At 34.5% G+C, this 23,922-nt stretch overlaps 1 protein-coding gene across 1 annotated transcript in view; it reads right to left on the bottom strand.

The window, feature by feature from the left end:
- Positions 1–6,046: 6,046 nt before the first annotated feature.
- UBE2W (ubiquitin conjugating enzyme E2 W) overlaps positions 6,047–23,922 on the bottom strand; it is a 90,163-nt gene continuing 72,287 nt past the window's right edge. Inside the window, 2 exon segments of the mRNA XM_044682487.1 lie at positions 6,047–7,765; positions 13,897–13,972. Coding sequence (XP_044538422.1) covers positions 7,752–7,765; positions 13,897–13,972 — 90 coding nt within the window. The 3' untranslated portion in view covers positions 6,047–7,751.

Here is a 23,922-nt window from a genome sequence, read left to right as displayed (position 1 = left end):
GCAGTGGATAGGGGTCCCACTGAAGAACAATTTCCATGGAAGAGGATTTTCTGTATTAAAGGATGGAGATCTTACCATTCTAGAGGGATTTAATGCTCAAGGAGACCACTTCCTCTGACTGTCATCCCTCCATGGAAGATACCCTGTTTCCAAGCAACAGAAAATTAAATCTACTAAGTAACCAGAAGAGTTGGAAAGTATGGGCATTGAGAATAAATTCTATGGCAATGAGGGGAAATGATCGTAGATTAAAATTGAACTGCACAATTTGGGCAACAGAAAAATGTCTTCCATGGGGAAATGCTTCTATCCTTGTGATATCACAAAGGAACCAATTCTTGTAAAAGTAAGAAAAAAGGTAGAATAGGAAAAAAGGTAAGACCTACAAAGCAAAACATGGCATGTTAGATGCTTCATTTCCATAATGAGCACAGAGAATAAAAAGTTCACAAACCAAAAAATAAAAAAGTATAGAAAAGATGGAAGAGAATTATGAAGAGAATAAGAAATATTTTAAGAAAAAGTCACAGAAAACAAAAAAACAAAAGAGTTGAAGCGGGAAAAGGGGAGGTTTTTAATTAACACTTAACAGTGGGAAGAGGAAAAATTGAATAACAAAAAAAAAATCTATCAGTGCTTTACAGGTGAGTTTATCCAATTCCTATTTATGGTAGACTAATTGCAGATTTATCCTAATATTTCTCCCCTTTTTTCTCTCCATGAATTAGATGTGCTCAACACTAGTGCTCTAAATGAGATTTCTTACTCTTCTCAAAGTCATCCCCATCACACATTCAAAAGTTGAATTTAATCTGAATCCCTAGCCCCTTCCTTAATTCTACTTCTTTTTCTCCCATTTCATGCTCCCCTCTTAATTTGTCTAACCAAAAAATCTTTTAAATGGCTATGTGTGCAACTGACCTTTGGTCACTTCAGTCACAAGTGAAGTTCACGTGTAGGTTACTCTCTTCTCTACATCCTTTCTATCTGTAGTCTTCTCTCACACAATGGGATAGTTTCATCCCTTATTTCCCCTCTCCTTTTTCTTTAAGACCATCAAAATGCTCATCCTAATGTCTTATCATACCATCTGCAACCCTTTAAGACATTAAGAGTCTGAGAGGATATTTTGTTTATATCCTAAAAGGGGGGAGGGAAAGATTTCATTGAATAGTTTTAATTGCTCAAATGCATATATATACCTTTCTATGTTTCTCTTGAATCTTATGTTTGTATTTCCAAGTATCTACTCAGCTCCAGTCTTTTCACCAGATATGTGGATATCCTTCATTTCATTAAAGATCCATTTTCCCCCTTTGGTAGAATTGTACTGTTTTTGGAATGGGGAAGAGACTTAAGGCAAATTGGTGATTGGAAAATTCTAGTTCAGGAGAAAGCAAACAATAGCAAGAGAGCCAAATCCAACCTATAGTTAATGATGGTTTTTACATTTTCAAATATGTTAAAATTTTATCTAAAAATTAAAAACATTCTTAGCTTTCATGAGGTAGGGAATGGGCTATATTGGGCAAAAAGTGATGATGGTAGTGGTATGAGGGAGGGTTCAGATTTAAGAGATATTGAGGTAGAAATAATCAACAACTGATTAGATTATGTGAAGAGATGAATCTGTGTGTGACTTAAATAATGGTGGTGTTCTTAATAGAAAAAAAGGCATTTGAGAGCAGAACAGATTTGGGGGAAATGATGAATTGTTTTGGTCACACTGATTTTGATATGCTCTCCAATTTCAAATGTCTAACAATGTATGCCTGAGCTTGGGAGATAAGGGTAAGATGCACGTTCTATGAGAGTCATCAGCATTGAAGTTAAGCTTATGGCAGATGAGATTGTTATTAAGAGCACAGGACCCAGAACAGAGCCTTAGTTACACCCATAGTTAGGGGATAAGGTTATGGATGATGATGGTAGATGTTGAACTAGAAGGAACCTTAGATGTCAAAAGTCCAACTGTCTCATTTTTTAGGTAAGGAAACTCAGGTACAGAGAAGGTTAAGTAATTAGTTAAGGGTCACTGAGTTGGTGTATAAAATATAGTTCAAACTCCAATATTCCTGACTCCAAGTCCAGCAATCTAATGACAACGTAACAGTGCCTGATATTAGCAAAAGGAATATCAAGAGAACTGATACAAAAACCCAGGAGAGTACTGAAGAGAAGGGAAAGTGCCAAATTCTACAGTGGATTTAGGATGACTAAAAAACGTATTAAATTTGGAAATTGAGATCATTGCTAACTTTGGAGAGAATCATTTCAGTTGAGTGGCAAGGTTGTAAATCAAAGAACAAGAGGATATTAAGCAGAAGCGACAGATTTTCCTGGTATTTCTGATGAAAAAAGCAGATAGCAGGAAGGAAGAATAGGGTCCAGAGGATTTACTAAGAATAGAGGTAAAAATGTGTCACATTTGTAGGCATCAGGGAAAGAATTTATGAGAACAGATGGAAAATAAAGGAAAGAAGGCTACCTGATGGAGAGAAGATTGGGGAGGTTAGGATCAATGATGCATATACAGATGCTGCTAGGTGGCTTAGTGGGATAGAGCATGAGACTTGCAGTCAGGAGGGCCCAAGTTCAAATCAGGCCTCAGGCACTTCCTGTGTGATTTTGGGAAAAATCACTTAACACCAATTGCCTAGCCCTTGCAGCTCTTTGGTCTTAGAATTGATACTAGGACAGAAAGAAGGTAAGGGTTAAAAAAAGTGCACGTAGTCTTGGTGAGACAGGCAATCTATGAAAGACTGGAATGAAGTGATGGGGGCGGGGGGGAGAGACAGAAAAAGAACTTACTGATTTTCTTCTTGGTAATGAGATGAGGTGAGGAAGGTTGAAGAATGAGATTTTGAAAAGGAGCAGCAGTGACTGAGTGGGGATAGAAAAACAATTAGGGAGAAATAAAAGGATTGTTTTCCTGCACTGAAGTCCTAGCCAAAATTAGTTAACAAGTTTGTAGTGAACCCAATTAGCTCTATTCTTATGTAGGTAAAATATAAGCCTTAAATCAAACTTAAAATAGCATTTCTGGGTTCTAGGGTTTTATATATGTAGTTTGTAGATGTAGTTTATATATCCCACTACACTGACAGGCATTTCTTTATGCACATCCAGTAGAGTAAGGCTTAAAGTATCTATTCTTATCAATATTAGTTTGACTGACTGAAAATTTGAATCTTTTAGAAATTTCAATATGTATGGTATATACAATTAAAAGTCAATAAATGAGGGGGCAGCTGGGTAGCTCAGTGGATTGAGAGCCAGGCCTAGAGACGGAAGGTCCTAGGTTCAAATCTGGCCACAGACACTTCCCAGCTGTGTGACCCTGGGCAAGTCACTTGACCCCCATTGCCTACCCTTACCACTCTTCTGCCTTGGAGCCAATACACGGTATTGACTCCAAGACGGAAGGTAAGGGTTTTAAAAAAAAAAAAGTCAATAAATGAAAGACTCCTATTTATCAGGAATTTTTACAGAGACTATAAAAGGCAAACAATTATAATTATTGTATATGAAAGTGAATCCATTTTACTTCAGACTTAATATGTATTCAATAAACTGTCAAATATTTAATCTGATCCACAATTTAACTAATCCGGACAATGAACCATAAAATGAGTTTTTATATTTTGTGGTTACTTTACAAAACTTTGGTTCAGCTTATAATTCAGGTGCTGGGCGAGGAAACATTCTTTAGTCCATACAGATCCAAATGTTATATCAAGTTGGAAGACAGTGGGAAATAAAACATGGTTCTGACAGTCAGATTTCTGAACATTTTTCCAGAAGCAGGACATGTTCCCAGAACAGATAATTGTGTTTGTTTAAACACAGAATTAAGAGTAGCTCTAATTACTCCAGCCCTCTCTACACCTCACTGGCAGGTCTAGAAAAAGAAGTATATAATGTACAAGCCATAGATAAGGGTAGTATTTAAAGTGATTACAAGAGTTACAACTTAGTAAAATAATTCAATTAGGTTTATGTGAATAAGCATGATGAACAAAGAAACAGTTAAATTACGGGTGGGTTTAATTTGTCAGAAAAATCACTTAAATGATATTCTTTGTTCCCCAAATACCAGATAAATTTCGTGTTAAAAAAAATTCAAACTATAATGAATTTCTAGCATTCATCTAAGGTGGAGAAAGTAAATGAAAATCCAATAAAGTCTGAAGTCAAGAAATATAAGCAGCAGGAATCATAAAAAATTAGGACTAGTGACACTGAATTCTTTATTTAAAACAGATTAAACAGACATTACCTCTCCTTAGCTCTTCTATTTTTTGTGAGAAATTCAAACAAATTTTGTCTTAATTCTTGGAAACAGGTGTTTAAAATTTATATCAGCAACAAGTTGTAATAAAAATGTACATGAACAGTGACAATCTGCTTCCAAATACCTTCACTGATTCCATTATCTTTGGTGTGGTTTGGGAGCAATTATGCAGCCACTGGGTCCCTATTTTAGAATATGAAGAATACATGCCCAATATAGGCATCTAACCTTTGGAAATATTTTGTTGTAGATATAAAAAACCCAGAGAATTACTGATGAAGTGTTCTAGTTATTCTTTGTGCCAAATATTGATCTATGCAAGAAAATGGAAGACATTTCTCCCCAAATAAATTTATATCATACTTAAGACCTCAGTCTTTTCTTCTAGGAGAAAAAAAAGTAGCTTTCCATACTCTTTGACATATTATAAAAAATTCTTTATAGTGCAAAAATTAGATCCTTATAGAACAGTGCCCAAAACTTTTTCTTTTCTGGAAAGGTGAATGTAAACTCACCTTTTATCATCTAATAATATCTATTTGTAATATTTGAAATGATTTTTCAAAGGGCACCATGCTCATGATTTAAGCATGCATAAATAATGTACAATCTGAAAGTAGCACTAGCTAAGTATTTGGCAGTCTAGAAGAATGTTCAAAAAATATATATGCTAAATAAGAAATTATTATTTCTATAAGCTTGTGCAACAAATAGTGCCTTTTATCTTGGAATAAATGTGGAAGAGGAGGAAAGCACATTCTTTAACATTATATACATTTTCTTGGTATTCTGGTTACAGCATCTGGATGTGTTTCCAAATAATGGGCAATTAAATTACTAACATCAGTAGCTATTATTTTCCACCAAAAAACAATCAATTATTTAGCCCTAGTTTAGGACAGTTATGTAAGTAAACCAGTTCATTTCATAATGAGAGTAAATACAAAATATTTGTGAAGCCAACTTGTCAACAACCAAATTTCCAAATAAAATGTAAAGATTAATGTTTTTGTTCTTTACATATTTTTTAATTCTAGGGAATAAAATTCTAAACCAGATAGCAACATGCTATTAATGGGTGGCTGACCTGACTATTCTTTTACTATTTTATCACATTCTTTAAATCATAGTTTTCATTTGTGACTGGGTCATTTAAAACTTTTTTTCCATTTACACTTTAAACCATTTCATGGTGACTATAATTGGAGAAGTATATCTAAACATTGCTTATATCAAAAGGCTACTATGAGCTCATAAATTACCCTTCAATCTACAATATGGCAAGGTTAAGTCCTTTGGTGAATAATTTTCACAATACCTCTAATACAGAAGGAAGAATCCAGTATAATGGAAAGATTCTTGGAGAAATAATTGGTCGTCACCCAGTACTATAAAGCAGTCAGATAAAATATGAAAATACATAATTTAACTAATTTACAGCTGCAAAATTTTATATATTTTATATTAAAAGTAGTTAAAAACTAAATTATAGTAGCTCAAAGCATTAAAAATAATTGGCTCTGAACAGGCCAACTAGTTGAAGTATTATAAAGATCATTAAGAACTTGTGTACATCTAGCTTCACCATACAGTTTTAGTTGTTAAATAAGATCTAAAGCAAACTTTTAATAGAAAAAGTGAGAGTTGCAAACTAACAGTGTTGTTAAATTAATAATAGCCTTAATTTGGTGGCCATATATTTTTTAAATCCAACACTTCTACAGCAAAAATATGAGGTCTACCCACCCCTGAGTTCAGCAATTACACTTTTTAAAAGTGTATGGTTTTATGCAATTAACAGTATGTACAATGCTACAAAATGTCATTACTATACACAGATTAAAAACAGTATTTAGAATACCATTTGCCAATTCTAGATTTAGGTTTTTTTTGATAAACATTTCAATACTTTTAGCCAATTACCTTTTTTTCTTAAAGTCCAAATTAAAGCAAGTATTCACGATAGGATTTATTTTTTCAGAGCGCAACTATAAGGCATTAGTAAAAACATTGTAGTAGAAACTGATTTTGCATAAGTGTTAAAGGTAGTTTATAAAATACATCAAGTGCTTTCTTAAAAGAGAATCTAGTTGCAATATCATTAAGTTACATATTGGTGACAGTAACTGAATCTATCTTTCAACACTTTTTTCTTTTTTTTAGAAAAGTCACCTAAATGCAAAGGCTTCTGAAGAACCACCACAAAAAAAGGAAAAACTAGAGCTGTGTGAGACAGACAAGAAAATATATCATCTTATACTCTAGCTGTTTAAACTTAAATAAAAATGTCCACACTTTTTTGTCAAAACATTACGCCTCTGTCAAAAATGTATTTCTTTCTTTATAGTACAGGATTAAAAGACAAGGTGATGCTTACAGATAAAGAAAATTTACAAGAAAATATTTTGACAAAGTTTTTCAATTAAAATATTGCAACATTCAAACTCGACTTACAATATAACAAAAGAAATGAGACCGCAAACAAAATGGTTTATGGATTCTTCAACATATAAATTAAATGAAATATTGTGAAGGCAGCAGGGCTCATGCTGATGGCTAGCAGGAAGTAAGAGAATGTAATCTACTTGGAAAAACCTTTTAATATACAAATTATAAGCCCAATCATGGACTGCAGCAATTCAGTGATCGCTGCCACTTTTTCTTACTTCCAAAATAAAGCCTTGATTAAACCATTCATACCCTATATTACTCATACCTTTACTTCAGAGATTGAGTAACTATATACAACAAATGTATTTATTTTCACCATAGGGATAACATATTGTACCTCTCTGCCAATGTTACTTGAAAACCTTTCATGTCAAAACAATTTGACAGCATATAAACAATTCAATAAATATGCAATGATCTTTCATTACAGTCCTTTACAGACACGCATGTTAATTCATGCTGCTAACCTTAGGATCACAGTGCATAGAATCCAAATATAAATGGTTGGGGTGACTTTCAAAGTTATGATGGATCCTTCACTTTACTTATAATCCCATTATAACTGATAAAGCTCATTTCATAGGCCCTTTTCATGCATTTATCATTTGGTGGCAGGAGTAAAACCTTTCCTGTTAATGATGTCCATTGCCAGCAATGAACGTCTCAAAACTGCCAAGAAGTCATTGTTATTGCACAATACATGGAGGCCCTGGACATTTTCCAAAAGCTTTAAAAAATAAAAATAAAAAAAATGGAATTATTTTGACATTTCCTGACACCTGCATTAATACTGTATGTCTAATAAAGCATGTCAGTTGCCTGGACTGAACCAGCGATCAACACGTGCCCAGAATGCACACGAGTAAAAATGCAGAAAAAAGGAAGTAGTCTTCATTGCCTATATAGGTCACTTCCAGTCAAAAGTTAAAGTTCAAAGACTGAATGATCAAAGTGCTCATTTTCTCAGTAGGGCTATCTTCTGCTTAGGAGGTCCATAATGGTGGCATCAACATGTATCATCTTAAAGGGAAAAAAAGGAGAATAATATATTAAAAAAGCATGCATAAAATATTTACAAAATATTCAGGAATAGAAACCAATTCATGAAACGAAAATACATTTTTTAAAAAATCTTGTGGCCTTACTTTGACCTTGCTTTTCTAATCAATATTGATTTTGCAACAATCTTTAGTTTAAGTCTTAATTATATTAATTTGACAAAATCAAACAATTGTTTTGTCATTTGAAAAATGATAGCATATGCCTGACCAATCTGGTTTACTATCAATATTCACTCTAAATAATAAGGTAAAGATTAAAAATCTAAATGTGTTCCTTTTCTATTCACATACACAAATACGTATATGCACAGAATAAGAAAAACCATAAATTTGCCAAACTATTAAAGAAAAAAATACAATTGTCCAAATTCAAAAATGTATTAACCTCTTTAGAAAGGTCTCTCAATGCATAATTTCAAAAGGGCCTGTTTCATCAAAAATTGTATAAGAGGTAGGGAACTGTGGGTGAGGAATATTAATTATACTATTAAGATTCCATTATTAGGGCAGCTAGGTTGTATAATGGATCTAGAGCAGTAGGCCTGGAGTCAAGAGGATCTGGGTTCGAATTTCGCGCCAGAGACTTTGTAGCTATGTGTAACCCTGGACAAGTCACTTAACCCCAATTGTTTAGTGCTAACTGCTCTTCTGCCTTGAAATCAATACTTAGTTATTGACTCTAAGACAAAAGGAAATGGATTAAAAAAAAAAAGACTTGGTTGTTGTACTATTTGGTTTTGCCAAACTGCTTTCCTCCTACTTTTAAAAAAGCCTTTGTTACAAGAAGAAATGAAAGCAATGTAAAAAACAAAAGCTCAGTAAAAAGATAAAAATTAAGGGGAAAAAGTTTGTGCTAAGTTTATCACAATAAAAATACTTCAGGAAGCAAATCCATGACCATTATCAGCATTATAGGCGAGTACTGTACAGAATTTGACATGCCTTTTTTCATTCAGAACCAGCTGATGTTATGGTGGATAGAGTGTTGGGCCTGAAATCAGGAAGACATGAGTTCAAATTTAGCCTCAGATGCTTATTAACTGTGTGACCCCCGGCAAGTTATTTTAACTTCTGCCTCAGTTTCCTCAACTATAAAATGAGGATTTAAAATAGATATATACTTCATATAGTTGTCAAGGATGAAATGAATATTATTTTTAAGAAGTGCTTACCACCATGCCTAAGAATACTTATTCTCTTCCCCTTCCTCTACATGAAGCAAATCATTCTTTCAGGCATTAATAAGGTACAATCACACAAATTATTTGTAGTTACTTAAGAAACTAAATAAAAAATGAAAATATTTAATTTCTTTGACAAAGTAAATTACATCAAAAGATTATTTTAGTATATAGTAGTATATTATTTATAATTATATCATTTCATATATAGTTCTTTTTAAATTCTCTATTATTTATTATCATGGAATGTCAAGCAAAGCAGTTTACCTTTAAAATTTGGGGCTTTTCCATTCTGTAGATACTATTCTGTGGTCTACTGAGCCTATTTTTAAAATTAACTTTAAGAGATAACTAACCAGCTGACTTACTCCATTAATTCAACAAATAACTACTGAGAAACTTGACATGTATACAAATGGTTAGTTATGTAATGTAAACAAAAAAATTCTTAAGAGTTCAGAGAAATCTCTTCTGCTACCTACTAGAAAAAAAATTATAAAATGGCATCCCACCAAAGAAATTCATAGAACTCAAGGGTACAATTGTAAAACTACTGTCCCAAACATATAATCTGACGCCACCAGCTCATAACTGAACGACCCAGAAAAAAGATTAAAAAAAAAAATTAGCATGACTTTACCAAGAACAGATAACATTAAGCAAGGCCAGGAAAACATTATGTATCTACTAAAGATGTACAAGAACAATAACACAACAATAAAAAATTAATTCTGTATAATTGTATGATTAAGTCTGGTCTTGAAGTGGAAAAAAAATACACTTTCCTTTGCAGAGATCAGGTACTATTTTGAGTATATATAATGTTCTACTTGGCTACTTAATTAATTTTGCAGAGCTACTCCCCCCTGCTCCCTTACCCCATCCTTTAACAATTTTTTACTTTTAAAAAATAAAAAGGTGCATTTCTCAGGAAGTTTCAGTGTAGAAATACATCTAGAAATAAAGGAAATATAAAACAAAAGATCAATTTTAAAAAATCTTTTTTAAAAATCCAGGTTGTGCTAGACTAACTTATGTTTAGATACATTTTACCTAGATTTGAGCAAAGCAGCTGGAAAAGTCTCCTAGCATTCTTCTAAAAAACACAGTGGTCCCTATTGCTTCCAGAATCAAATATAAAATCCTTCTGGTTTGGCTTTTCAGGCCATTCCATAACCTGGTCGGTGTCTCTGTCTGTCTCTGGCTCTGTCTCTCTTTCCTCCTTTCTTCTCCCCCACCCCTTGTCTGTCTGTCTGTCTGTCTATCCTCTCTCTGTGATTCTGGCCTCCTTTCTGTTCCCTGCATGCAATATTTCATCAGGTGAAAATACAACTCTGTATATTCCTTTATTTTCTCTAAAACCTTTACCTTCTGTTTAGAATCAATATGGCAGAAGAGTGGTGAGGACTAGGCAATGGGAGTTAAGTGACTTGCCCTGCTAGGAAATATGTAAGGCCATATTTGAACCCAGGATCTCCCATCTCTAGGCCTGGCTTTCAATCTACTGAGCCACCCAGCTGTTCCAGGTCTATGCATTTTCATTGGCTCTACCTTCCATGCTGGGCATCCTTCAAGTCCAGGTAAAATTCGTTCTTCCCTCTGAGATTATCTCCAATTTATCCTATTCTTTGTTTGACAAAGTTGTTTGCGCATTCTGCATCCCTACTCCCCAACACCCCAATTACATTGCAAACTCACTGAGGGAAGAGACCATTTTTGCCTGACTTTGTATCTCTAGTGCTAAACAGGATGATTTCTCCTCCTCTAGACTTAAGTATATTCAAACTATCAAACTATTCCACAGGTCCATCATACCCACAGGTTTAGCTAGCTGGTGCAATAGATAAAGAGAGTGCTGGGCCTGGAGTCAGGAAGACTCATCTTCCCAAGTTCAAATCTAGATTCAGACACTAGCTGTGTGCTCATCGAAGTCACTTAACAATGTTTGCTTCAGTTTCCTCATCTTTCTTGAGAAAACCCCCCAAGTAGGTCATGAAGACTCTGATATGACTGCAAAACAACTGAACACACCTACTGTTGCCCTGCTTCAGTTTCACATCCCATCTAGTTATTTAATCTTCCTCCCTGCTCCCAATTGCCCCCACTCCCACAATCCAAAGCACATCAAGAGCAAAACTCTCCTTTCTGGTTGCCATCCTATATTCATACTGTCTATCCTAAAGTAAGTTTCTAGAGAAGGGGGGCTATTTCTTTAAAAAGAAAAAAAAACTTTCTATCCCTGGTGCTTATTATAATACTTTGCACACAGTAATCCCTTAATAAATGCTTTATGATTTGTTCATCTTAGTTATGGACAAACAGGGCAATTTTGTTTCTACTTTGTTAAACAATACACATTTAAAAATTTAACATTATTAGTATACAAATAACTATAAAACAATAATAAAATTTAAAATTAGTAAGGTAAAAAAGACTCATTACTTTAAGACTAGCAGGGTCAAGAAAATACTGGCATGCCAACATATTTGGATTTCAGCAAGACATTTATAAAGCTTCTTATGACACTGTTTTGAAAAGTAGAGATAAATGAACTGGATAATTCAATGAGACAAGTTTGGAACTAGATGACCAAAAGATATAATGAGTGCTGATTAATGGATTTATGTCTATTTGGCAAGAGGGTCTCTTTAGGCATGTTACAAGGCCCTGTTTTCCTCAGTATTTTTTAAAACAGTAATCTGAAGGCACTGATGACATGCTTATCAGATCTGAAAAATGACATAAAGCTGAAATGGTTTAGGTAATACATGACAGTTTGACAGAATCAGTAACCAAAAGATGAACTGCCTAGAATGATGGGCTAAACAATGAAAGCTAGTATAGGCATAAAAATTAAGTCCTATACTTGGGTTTCAAAAAATTGCACTAAGGATGAAGAAAATATACCTAAAAAAGGTTGTATGAAAAAAAAAAATCTAGGGATCAAAGCAGTAGTTTTTTCTGCCTTAAGAAAACCATAACATCCAGAGTATTCTACAGTTAAGTACAGTATACTTAAATTATTATGGCAATCACACTATACTATGCTTTAGTCAGACCACATCTGGCACTCCATATTTAATAAGAGATATTAACAATTTGGAGCACAGAGAGCAATGTATTATAGCTTTAAAAAATCTACTAGACAGAATCATGGCTGTTTAGCCTAAAGAGAAGATTTCTGAAAGGTGTTTGTCTCTGGAGGAAATAACTAGTATCAATGGATAGAAGTTATAGGAAGACAGATTTGGGGTTCAAAATAAGAAAGAACTTACTAATGATCATAGCTGTACAGAGGTCATATTCATTGTGTTAAAAGAATAAATTTTTTGCCACTGAAAATTTTCAGGACACTGGACAAATTCTTCTCAGGGATGTTAGAACTGAATTACAGCTTACGTGACTGACGAATGACCAACAGCAAAGTCCTATCTCAAATGCTGAGATTCTCCTTTTGAGGCAGACATGTAATGTTAAAGAATCTTGAGACTAGCCTGAGGTGCTACCTGGGATAGGCAGGCTCCATGAAACTATATCATCTCTCAAAAAAACAAAAGATGAAAGTTATCTTAATGATGTCATTAGTTCTTTTTCCTTCAAAGTGAATGGTGACCACTGTCCAACTAAGAGACAGTCTAATGTAATGTGAAATAAAGCTGTGAAGGACAGTGGAATGGACATGAAGGTCCCCTGGGAAAGTTTTTTTCAATGTACTGGCAGAGAAAACCTCAGAGGTCTTATCTTGGTACCATTTCTCTTATCCCTTAGAAACTATTCTACAAAATGGAGATAACGACTGAACCACTTACCTCACATGGCTGGGAAGAAAATACTTTGTAAACCTTATGGTATGATGTAAATATGAATACATTATTACTTCTAACAAAATTATGATTCATTCATCTAAGCACACCCACTGGGCAAAAAGTTTCCAATCAGTTTATTAAATGTTTAATAAAACAGTTGTGTCACTAGATTGGTACAATACAAGTATTGGATTGCAAATAGATTATCATATATTAGATAAAAATAAGTTTCTATAAGTAAATGAGACAGAAAAAAACTCAAAACATTAACACAATTCTAACAACCTGAAAAAAGAAAAAAATTACAAAATGCCTAGGAGTTATGAACATTAGAGATATTTTGGACATTTACATGCATAAGGTACTACTCCCAAGCATCACTCTTGAGGGAAGCAGTAGAATAAAGAAAACATGTATTTTAAAAGTTAACTTAAATTTATTTCCTACCAAAAAATCTACTCTAGACCAAATGAATACACACAACATAAACTTATACTAAAAAGAAATTCATGTTGTTTATAAAAGCAAATGTTTTCTCACCAACATTATTTCTAATATAAATTGAAAATCTACAAAAGGATCTCTTCTATTTCTATACACTATTTTATACATAATAAATACAAAAACATTATTTTATTTGTTCATAAAAACTAGCATTTACATGACATTAAAATTTTTAAAGAGTTTCATAAATATTATCTCATTTGAGTATCACACCTCTGGGAGGTAGGTGCTATTATCATTCCCATCCCTATTTTGGAGAAGAGGAAACTGGGATAGCTAGAGATTAAGTGACTTGCCCACGGTCACATAGGGTCAGCTAGATATGAACCTAGGTCTTCCTGAATCTAAGTCCAGTGCTCTATGTACTACTCCAACTTAGTTTCTTTGGATGATAGTTTTCCATTTTTGTTCACCGATTGGAACCCAGTCTTTTGCTGTCAACATTCAAAAAGGAATTTTGAAATGGCTAAAAGAATTGCTTAAGATCATGAAACAAGGATTTCAAACCATAAGTCCCCTCCCACTAACTTAACCATATAATATAATTCTTCTTCTTGAAATGTTTGGGGGGGGGGGCGTGTTTCAAATTGAATGCTTACCATGATACCACCACTTTGTTTTCTTTGGATTCTTGTTACATGTTCTTACATAGAAAGAATTATCTGGTGGTCGCCTCTGAAACCAAAAAGTTTAAATGGATAAAATAAATAGCTAAAAAAAAAAAGGTAAAATATTCTGAAAATCCTTAATTATGTAAAACCTGCATACATTGTTTAGAGAATGGACATGAACTCAATATGCATCTATATTATCATATTAAGGACATAGCAAAAAACAAAACAGAACATTTTGAGTTTTAGGAAATATTACTGGTAACTAAATTATTTAAATGTTACATATGTTTGTTGGGGAGAGAGAGGAAACAGACTCCCTAGAGAAGAACCAATATGGAAGGGAGAATGTGTACAGATTTCATCATGTACACATGCACACATGCACACACACACATTTTAATTTATGAAGGAAGAAATTTAAGATGGCAGTAACAATTCCTTATGGTTCATTTGTAAAGAATTGATTTCAATTTTACTTTCTTTTTAAATACAATTAATGCTTTTAAAACTACAACTTAGTAAAGACTTGTGGGATGTTAATTTTTTATTTTTAAAAATTTACTTGCCTAAATACATCTAAACTAAAATGAATTCTATTTCTAACACCAACCCTATCACCCCCCAAATTTGGGAAATTTGAGAACCACTTAAATCATTGTGGTACTACAGTGTAGAAGTTATTAAGTACATATCATAAGACACCATAGCTTCCATATTGTGTCACTTAATGGGAAGTAGCTAATGGTAAAGAATAAAAGAAAAACATAACCTATGCCAGGATTGCTACATTAAAAAACAAACCAGCAAACAAAAAATCCTCCAATGGCAAAAACAAAAAAACAAAACAAAACAAAAAACCTCCTCTTTGCTCCCAGGATTTGAGGGGAATTAGCAAAGCCAAAAATGTTACAAGAGAAATAATGAATCTAAGAGCAACTAAGGAAGAAATGAACATGAAAAATTTAATAGTGGCCAGAAGAATTATGTCTAAGCTCAAAATCAAGGCAAAATAAAGTTCTGGGAAATGGCATTTATATGCAATGATGAGAGTTTAGGAGAGGGTACCTCCTCTTCTCCTTCCTTTCATAGTTAACTACCTCAAACCTTTAGTTTAATTACTGAATATTAATATATTCTCCCCCCAATAATTTTATGTAAGAAACTACATATTTAGACATATGACCAAATAAATTTCTCTAAGCTAATAAGGGAATTACATATATGTGTATATACATACATGTGTATATGTATGCATGTATACATATATTTTAAGCAACAGGAATGAGAATCTCTCCTTGTGTATTATACAAGGGTTAAAGATGACAGCTCTGTATAGGTAAAGAAATGGGAAAACAAACCTTGGGGGCATAGCATAGTTTGATACTTATGACAAGTAATTCTGAAGGACAGAAATGTGAATACGCAGAAATATGTATTTTTAAAATATGACTTTGAAAATTAGGAAACTAAAGGTTAAAAACACTTGCTAGATAATACACAATTGACTAAGGAATTGGCTATCATTCAAGATTAATTTTAGAAAAAAACAAGAACGAAACTAGGAACTTGTAAATATTTCAGAATGAAATCAATTCCCTCCATCAAAGTTGTTCTTTAAGTCAATACAGTTTTATAGAAAATTACTTTGAATAAATATAACTACCTTTTATGGATCAACATTTTGATCAGTTATGGTAATTATTCTATAATCTACATTTCCTAGACTTGGAAAAGATGTATTTAGCCTTCTTGCAATGATTTGGCCATTAGGAACATCCATTATGTACAGAACCTGGGCATATACCAATTTTGCCTAATCTAGTTTTTCCTCTTTCTTCCTTCTTTCAACTCTCGTTTATTGTGGATTCTTGGTCTAATCAGTTCTCCTTCCTGCTACTCCCTTCACTCCCCAACTCTTTCTAATTTGAATACTTTAAATTTGCTAAAGAAGGAGATAGAAATCAGAAAATAAATCTTCCTCATAATTCTGTATTAAAATTAAAGTAAATAAGGTTTTGAGCTAAAAGCTTAGTGTGCCTACTAAGGAGCAAAGTACTTTAAGTCCTGGAACTAGGTATTTGAATGCCCATAAGCCTTTTTTGCTTTTACTTGGTTTGGGATCCCAATCCAGAAGTCTGATTATGTCAGAAATCTGATCTCTAACTAAGATGGATGTTAATGAATTCAACTAGCTTTCCATGCCAGAGCATGAAAGTTATTTTGTTTTGTCTAGTTTTTTTTACACAAAATAAGCTTATTAAGTATATATCTTAATTGAAAAGATTAATTTTGGTGAGAGTATCAAATGAAGTCAATTGGAATGCTAACGAAGACAATAAGGTTCAGGGGAAAATGGATGAGTTAAACACTGTTTTCTAGTTTTTCATGGCAATGATGATCTAGTCTAATCTGAGTTCTGAATAGTTAACCAACATCCCTGACTGAAGTACCTTCAGCACTTCTAAGCCAATGTTATCAATTGCCTATTGGATATTTCTAATGAGGTGTCCCATAGGCACATGCCTCAAAAATTCAACATATCTGAAACAGATTTCATTATCTTTTATCCAAAACCTACTCCTCTCACTAACCACTTTATTTATATTAAGGGCATATGATTATTCTTGCAGATGTACCTAAATTTAAAACCTGGGAGTCATCCTTGATTTTTCCTTCTACTTCATCCCTAAAATTGAACTGATGGCCATATCTTTTCAATTCTATCTTCTCAACATTTCTCCCATTCAGTTCTTTCTCTCTCTTTACATGGCCAACATTCTAAGTCAGGCCTTCATCATCTCAATCCTGAACTACTCCAACAGTCTTACCTTATTACAAGTTCTCCTTTTTCAATCTGTCATCCACACAGCTGCCAGTGATGCTTTGAGAGCAAAGGTCTTTCTATGTTACTTCTCTGCTCAAAAGTGGGGGCTCTTTATTGTCCCCTATTATAAAATATAAGTTCTGCTCTTTGGTCTTTAATGTTTTTCACAATCTGGTCCTTGCCTATCTTCCTAGGCTTGTTCTGTTACTCTCTCTTTCATGCAAACTCCATTTCTGCCATATTGACCTACTTGCTATACATGGCAATCTTCCAACTACATGATTATGTCACCCTGCATAGAATTCATCCCTTACTCTTAGAATTCCTGGTAGCTCAAGTACTCCTTATTACCAGAGACCTCTCCTAATCCATCTAGCTAATACTGTTACCCTAAATTACTTGTAAATCTTTCATATTTGTTTATATCTGTACATGTTTTATTCCTTCAAAACTATGCTAGCTCAGTAAGAACAGGGATTCTTGTCTTTGTCTTTGTATCCTCAGTGTCTAAAACATTTTAAGTGCTTAAAAATGCTAATTGTTCCACTTCTATCAACTTTTCTTCTATCCTCAAAGGTTCTATCTTGGCCTCTAAACTACCAATAAGTTCAGCTTCATATGACTTCAACTATAACCTTTACCTGGATGGCTCCAAAATTCCCTTTGCTCCAACCTTTTCCTCTAAGATTTGTCTTACATATTACTCACTAGATATGTCCAACTAAGTTTATATCCCAAAGCTCGGGTTCAACATGAGCAAAACCACACTGCTTTTCCTCAAACCTGTCCTTCCTATTGTCCCTGATTTCTGTGTTTAGCCAACTTGGCATAATCTGACTTTTATTTTCCTCTGTATACATTTCAGTATTTGCCAAATCCTTTCATTCTTGTTTCATTCTTGTCTCCTTCTTGTTTTCATGGTCATTTTCACCATTACCACCATTCAATACTTGTTCTAGTCCCTAGTCTTCTCACTTGGTACTATAGCAATAGCCTCCCAAACCAAATTCCTTACTGTTAAATCTCCTTCTCTCTACACAGTATCCTACCCACCTCCTTCTATGACATACAGCTCTGATTATGTCACTCCTCTACTCTTAAAAAATCTGTAATTCAGATCAAATGGCATTTATTAAGCACATCTGAGGAGCAAGGTACTGTTCTAGTGCTGGGGATATAAACACAAAACTTAAATGAATAGTCTCTACCCTCAAGAAGTTCAAACTCTACTGGTTTCTCCCTTTGCTCTGGCTCCAACTTACCTTTTCAGCTATTTCTCTCATTATGCCCCACACTTTGCATGTTTTATAGTCCCTTAACTAGATAATAAATCCATCTTGGCTTTTCCAAACTCTGTGCATATACCTAGAATGCTCTCTTTTCCTCACTCCCATTTATACTTTTTTAAATTCTTAAAGCCCAATTCAGATGTCTCATTTGTGGTGAAGTTTCCTTTGATCCTTGGGGGTAGGGACAAACCAAGTCCCTACAATTGTAAAGATTACTTTTGCTAGAAGGATCAAGGTCAAATTATTAACCTAGTAATTTAGTGAACGATAAGGATCCTTCCACCAAAAGTAATCTTTACAATTTTCATAGTGCTTGGTTTGTCCCTCCCCCAAGTACTTATGATTTCTATATGCCATTTCAGAAAATCACAGATATAAGTGCTGGAAGGGTTCTTTGTCCACAGAGTCCAATCCTCTCATTTTATAGATGTGGAAACAAGAGAAGTTAAATGATTTGCTGAAGCTAAACAGAGGTAGTAAAAGAGGTAATATTTGGGATTTCCAAATTCATTGCCATTTGTATACTGTACCATGTATACACATTGCCATCTCCCTTATTATATACTGTAAAGAAAGGACTACATACTATTTATTTTTTCCTCACTTTCAACATTTAGCATAGTACCTTGCACAGAGTAGACATTTTTTAAATTTGACTGCCCCAGATTTTAGAGCTCTGAGGGTAGCAGAAGAGAACAAAGAGTCAAAGATAATTCCAAATAGTCACCAAAACATTACTTTTCCTTTGAAATTTCACTTGATTTTCCTGTTCTCTTCTTAAGTCTCCATACTTAAGACTGTTCTCTCTTCAAATTATTTTGCCCACAATCTCCTTCTATATAAGCTGATTAATAAGTTATCAGCAGCAGTTTAATAACTTGACCTTGACCCAAAGACTGTCATTCAAATGGTCTCAAAATTATGTTTTAGCTACATATCCCACAACTTACTGGCTCTTGATAATTAGAATTACAAGGGACGTTAGAAATCAAGTAGTCTAACCAGTCTATTTTAGTGATGACTCAATACTTTCATTTTTTCCCCTGAGGATATGTTTTTGTACCTTCAAAACCCTATACTTTAAGGTAAATATAAAACTTTAACTACCACACCTCAGCATATGTTGATCTTTTCCTATGCGCAAGTTTCATATCTTACTCAAGATATAATTTCAATTACAAAACTCCTTAATTAAAAAGGAAGTTGGCAAGTGACAATCTGGGCAGGCTTGAAGGGAATTTAAAAGGATTTGAGCAGAAAGGCAAAGACACATAGATGGTAAAAAAGTAAGGTACAAAAGGTAAAAAAAGATAGCAAGGTAAGGAAAAGAAAACTGAATGGCTTAAGGGGTGTCAAGGAAAATGAGAATTCTACAGTTAAGACACTCATACAAGCAAATGACTATAGCGGTTGTTTTGGAGGAACTACTAGCAAGAATATAGGCTGAAGAACTCTCAGTATATATAGAGTATAGGTAGAATTTTGCAGTAACATACATAAAAATGTGACATTTGTATTATTTCACACCTAACCTGGCTCAAAATGCAAGCTAGTCCCCTCTAAGAGCTAAAGTAAAAGAGTGAATGAGATATTCCCTTTAAAAAAGGGGGAAGATATGGAGAAGCAAAAGGGAATCCTGACAGGGGGCAGCTGGGTAGCTCAGTGGAGTGAGAGTCAGGTCTGGAGGCAGGAGGTCCTAGGTTCAAACCCGGCCTCAGCCACTTCCCAGCTGTGTGACCCTGGGCGGGTCACCTGACCCCCATTGCCCACCCTTACCACTCTTCCACCTATGAGACAATACACCGAAGTACAAGGGTTAAAAAAAAAAAAAAAAAAAAAAAGAAGGGAATCCTGACAATTTCAAGAGATCCACCAATGAATATTTCGAGTTAACCAACAAATAAGGAGCCATTGTTTTTTTTTCGCCCTTAAAACCTTACTTACCTTCCATTTAAAAATCAATACTATGTATTGGTTCCAAGGCAGAAGAGTGGTAAGGGCTAGGTAATAGGGGATAAATGACTTACCCAGAGTCAAATAACTGGGAAGTGTCTGAGGCCACATTTGAACCCAGAATCTCCTATCTCTAGGCCTGCCTCTCAATCCACTGAGCCAGGCCTGAAGACAGAAGATCCTGGGTTTAAATCTAGCCTCAGATACTTCCAAGCTATGTGATTCTGGGCAAGTCACTTTAACCCAATTGCCTATAGCCCACATCACTGCCTCAGAACCAATACTTAGTATTGACTCTAAAATGGAAGGATAAAAGATAAAGAAGATTCCTCCTGAAGAAGCAAATATTTATGATGTATATCATTTGTGCTATTAGGTGATTATAAAGCAAAAGTGAGATAAGAGGGAAGAAGAGGAGGATTGACTTATTAAATATCTACTATGTGTCAGCCACTGTGCTAAGTACGTTATAAATATCTCATTTGATTGTTATAATAACTTGGCAAGGAAGGTGCTATTATTATCATCCCCATTTTATGATGAAAAAAATTAAAGCAAAGGTGAAGTAACTTGTCAAGGATCAGAGTCAGTAAGTATGTAAGGTCACAGCTAAACTCGGGTCTTCCTGATTTTAGGCCACTTAACTACTTCCAGGTAGTGATGACTGATGAATAGGTCCCCTGCTGCAATCTGTAGCAAATATATGACTGAAGTTACCAAGATTTATTCTATCTGGTAACTACCAACTTCTGGTCCTTCACATATGCACAAATGATATAAATGATATTGACAGAAGTAACCTAAAAAACACTGCCAACAAGAAACTGAAGGTCAGGGGTGGGTTTGGGTTGCTCACTGGAAGCAAGGAGAGCAAGAGAAAAAAGGCACATGTGGGAAGTGAGTATACGACTCCTTAAGAATAACCTAAAACAAAGGAATGACAGGCTCTGGGTAAGGGATAAGGTATATCTAACAAAGTCTGAGAATAATGAATTTGTCTGGAATTTTAAAAATATAATCAATATGCTTTTTATTTTATTTTTTTATTTTTTAAACCTTTACCTTACATCTTGGAGTCAATATGTGTATTGGCCTCCAAGGCAGAAGAAAGGTAAGGGCTAGGCAATGGGAGTTAAATGAGTTGCCCAGGGTCACACAGCTAGGAAGTGTCTGAGGCCAGATTTGAACCTAGGACCTCCCATCTCTAGGCTGGCTCTCAATCCACTGAGCTACCCAGCTGCCCCCTCAATATGCTTTTTAATGGAAACAAAGAAGGCAAATGACTCTCTATGTGTAGCAAGAAAACTAGAGAATACAAAAAATAGCTGCAAAAAGCTTTGTACATATCCAAAAATACCAGGAACTAAAATCTAAGAAAGGAAGCACTAATAAAATCCATATTTTCAAATGTCTCCAAAGAAATGTATAAGAGTCTTTTAATAAACAATGAGATTCATATCTGGAATATGGCTCTAGAAGGATATACTCATTCCAAAGGGAAAAAGACAGGTAAAAGGGGATGAGGAATACCTTTAGCTATTAGGAAGATATACCCATATTAAGAAATTAAAGGATTGGAGGGGGGAGGACACTGTAGAGAGTTATTTGGGTTAAGATCAAGAAAGAGACAACATATAGGCATCAAAATATGTTAGAGTATATGGACAAAAGGAAGAAACACAGTTGGAGAGTTTAACAAACAGATAACAAATCTGGCAAAGAGGCATGATGGAGAACTTCAATTTTTAAGTATCTGCCAAAGGCAAAGTAGATAATTTTTGTGATTTACTCTTAATGACAATTTCACCCTTCAAAAGGCAGAAAACCAACAAGATCAAATTCTATTCTGGATCTTATTGTTACCAAAAACAAAGAAATTAGTAGTAGGACAGAAATGATAGAAACTTTGGAGTTAAGAGACCACTCATATTATTTATAACAGTTACAGTTAACTCATGGTAGAAAGGCAGATTTCAAAAAAATTCAAAGAAAGAATATGTACAATTTCATAAACATAATCCAAGAAGAATGGGAACCCAGCTCAATAAAGAAGGGAATTTCTTAAGAATATAATTCTAGAGATAAAAGGAGAAAGTATTCTAATTAGATGGTAAAAGGTCTAAAAAATGGATAGGATAAAGGAAATTTATCAATTAAGTTAGTTTTTTTAAAAAAGAGATATAGAGAAGATGGAAGCAAGGATAGATAACTAAGGAGGGATACCAGAGTACATAACAATCCTGAAAAAATAATTTCAAGAGATTTGGGTCTCTAGGCTTTGACCCAAAACAAAAATGACAGAATCCTAGCCAGAGATGGAATATGCCCAAAGGAATTGGTAAGAATTATCTGCCTAGATTTTGAAAAAACTCTCAAGTTGGCAAGCAGAAGATGGGAGAGCTAAAAATAGAAAGTAATTTGTCAGAAAAAGATAAGAGGATTTTTAGAGGGTGGCAAACTTAAAATATGCAATAAAGCAACCAAGAATGACAATGTAATAGAGGCTGCATTAAGAGGGATACAGTGTCCAAATATGAAAATTAGTATTGATCTACTTTGCACTGGGTCAGCAGTATTGTGACCACAATCTGGAGTACTGTGTTTGGTTCTAGGCACCACATTTGATGAAGATTAGTAATAAAAAGGGTCTGACTCTGGGAGAGGGGAGGGAAAGAATACAAATCCTGTAACCATGGGAAAATATTCCTAATTAATTAATTAATTGTTTTGAGGTGTGAAGAGGGCTACCATGTGGGCAAGGGCCCCAAGTTTCAGTCCTATTAGGATCAACAAAAGAAAATGAGACTGATTGGCCCAGAAAAAAGTTTTTTTTTTGTCATTGGGGAAATGGGGTTTGGTGAAAAAGAACATGATAACTTTCTTCAAGTATTGGAAATATCACACAGAACAACAACTAGACTTGTTTTACCTTAGTCCCTGAGAGGATTAGGTGCAAATACATAATTGTTTTAGAGTCAGATTTAAGCTTTTTATAAGGAGAAAATTTCCCACTAAAGGTGCTACCCTTGTCAAAAGACAAAAGAAATGCCAATGGCATCTCCACATATCCAAAACAGAACTCACCATCTTTCTCCTAATCCTTTCCCTGTGCCAAACTTTCCTATTATTTACTGTACTAACATCATCCTCCTGGTCACCCAGAACAGAAAATTAAGTGTCTCCCTCAATTCACTTGTACTCAACTCCACATATCCAATCCATTACCTGGGCTAACTTTCTACCTTCATAAACTCTGTCATCAACATCCCTTTCTTTGTTCATAAAGCCATCATTACCATCTTCTTCACGACACACAAGGACTATAGAAATAGTCAACTAGTTGGTTTCCTTGCTTTTGCATCTTTCCCTGTTCCAATCCATTCTGCCAAACTGATCTCTACAGGTCTCTCTAAAGGTCAGACCGTGACCTGCCTCTACTGAATGAACTACTGTGGTCTCCAGAAAAAAATATAGAATCCTGCTTGACTCATAACAAAACCTGGTCCCATCCTGGTTTCTAGTCTTCTTACACTTTATTGTCTTTCACATACTCTTGAGATCCAGTGACATGACCTTTGTGAAATTCCTCAAATTCAACAATTATGTCCTAACTCCCTTACTTTTCACTGTCCATCCTCCGGACCTGGAATGTCTTGCTCCTCTCAACCCCCCCTACCACTTGGCTTCCCCTCAAGATTCAAATCAAATCCTATACTCTTCAAGAGGCCTTTCTCAATACCACCTCTCTCCCTGCTAAGTGCCTTCCCTCTTAGGTTATCTCCCACTGATCCTATGTACCTTGTATTTACTTAGTTGTTTGCAGTTGTCTTCCCCCATTAAAATGTGAGCTCTCTGAGGGCAGGGACTGTATTTTTGTTTTTCTTTGTATCCCAGCACTTAGCAGTAGTGACTGTCACACACCAAGATCTCAATAAATGTTTGTTG

This window comes from Gracilinanus agilis, chromosome 1 (assembly GCF_016433145.1).
Source record: "Gracilinanus agilis isolate LMUSP501 chromosome 1, AgileGrace, whole genome shotgun sequence".
In the NCBI taxonomy this organism is placed as follows: domain Eukaryota; kingdom Metazoa; phylum Chordata; class Mammalia; order Didelphimorphia; family Didelphidae; genus Gracilinanus; species Gracilinanus agilis.
This window is presented reverse-complemented; position numbering and strand designations above follow the sequence as displayed.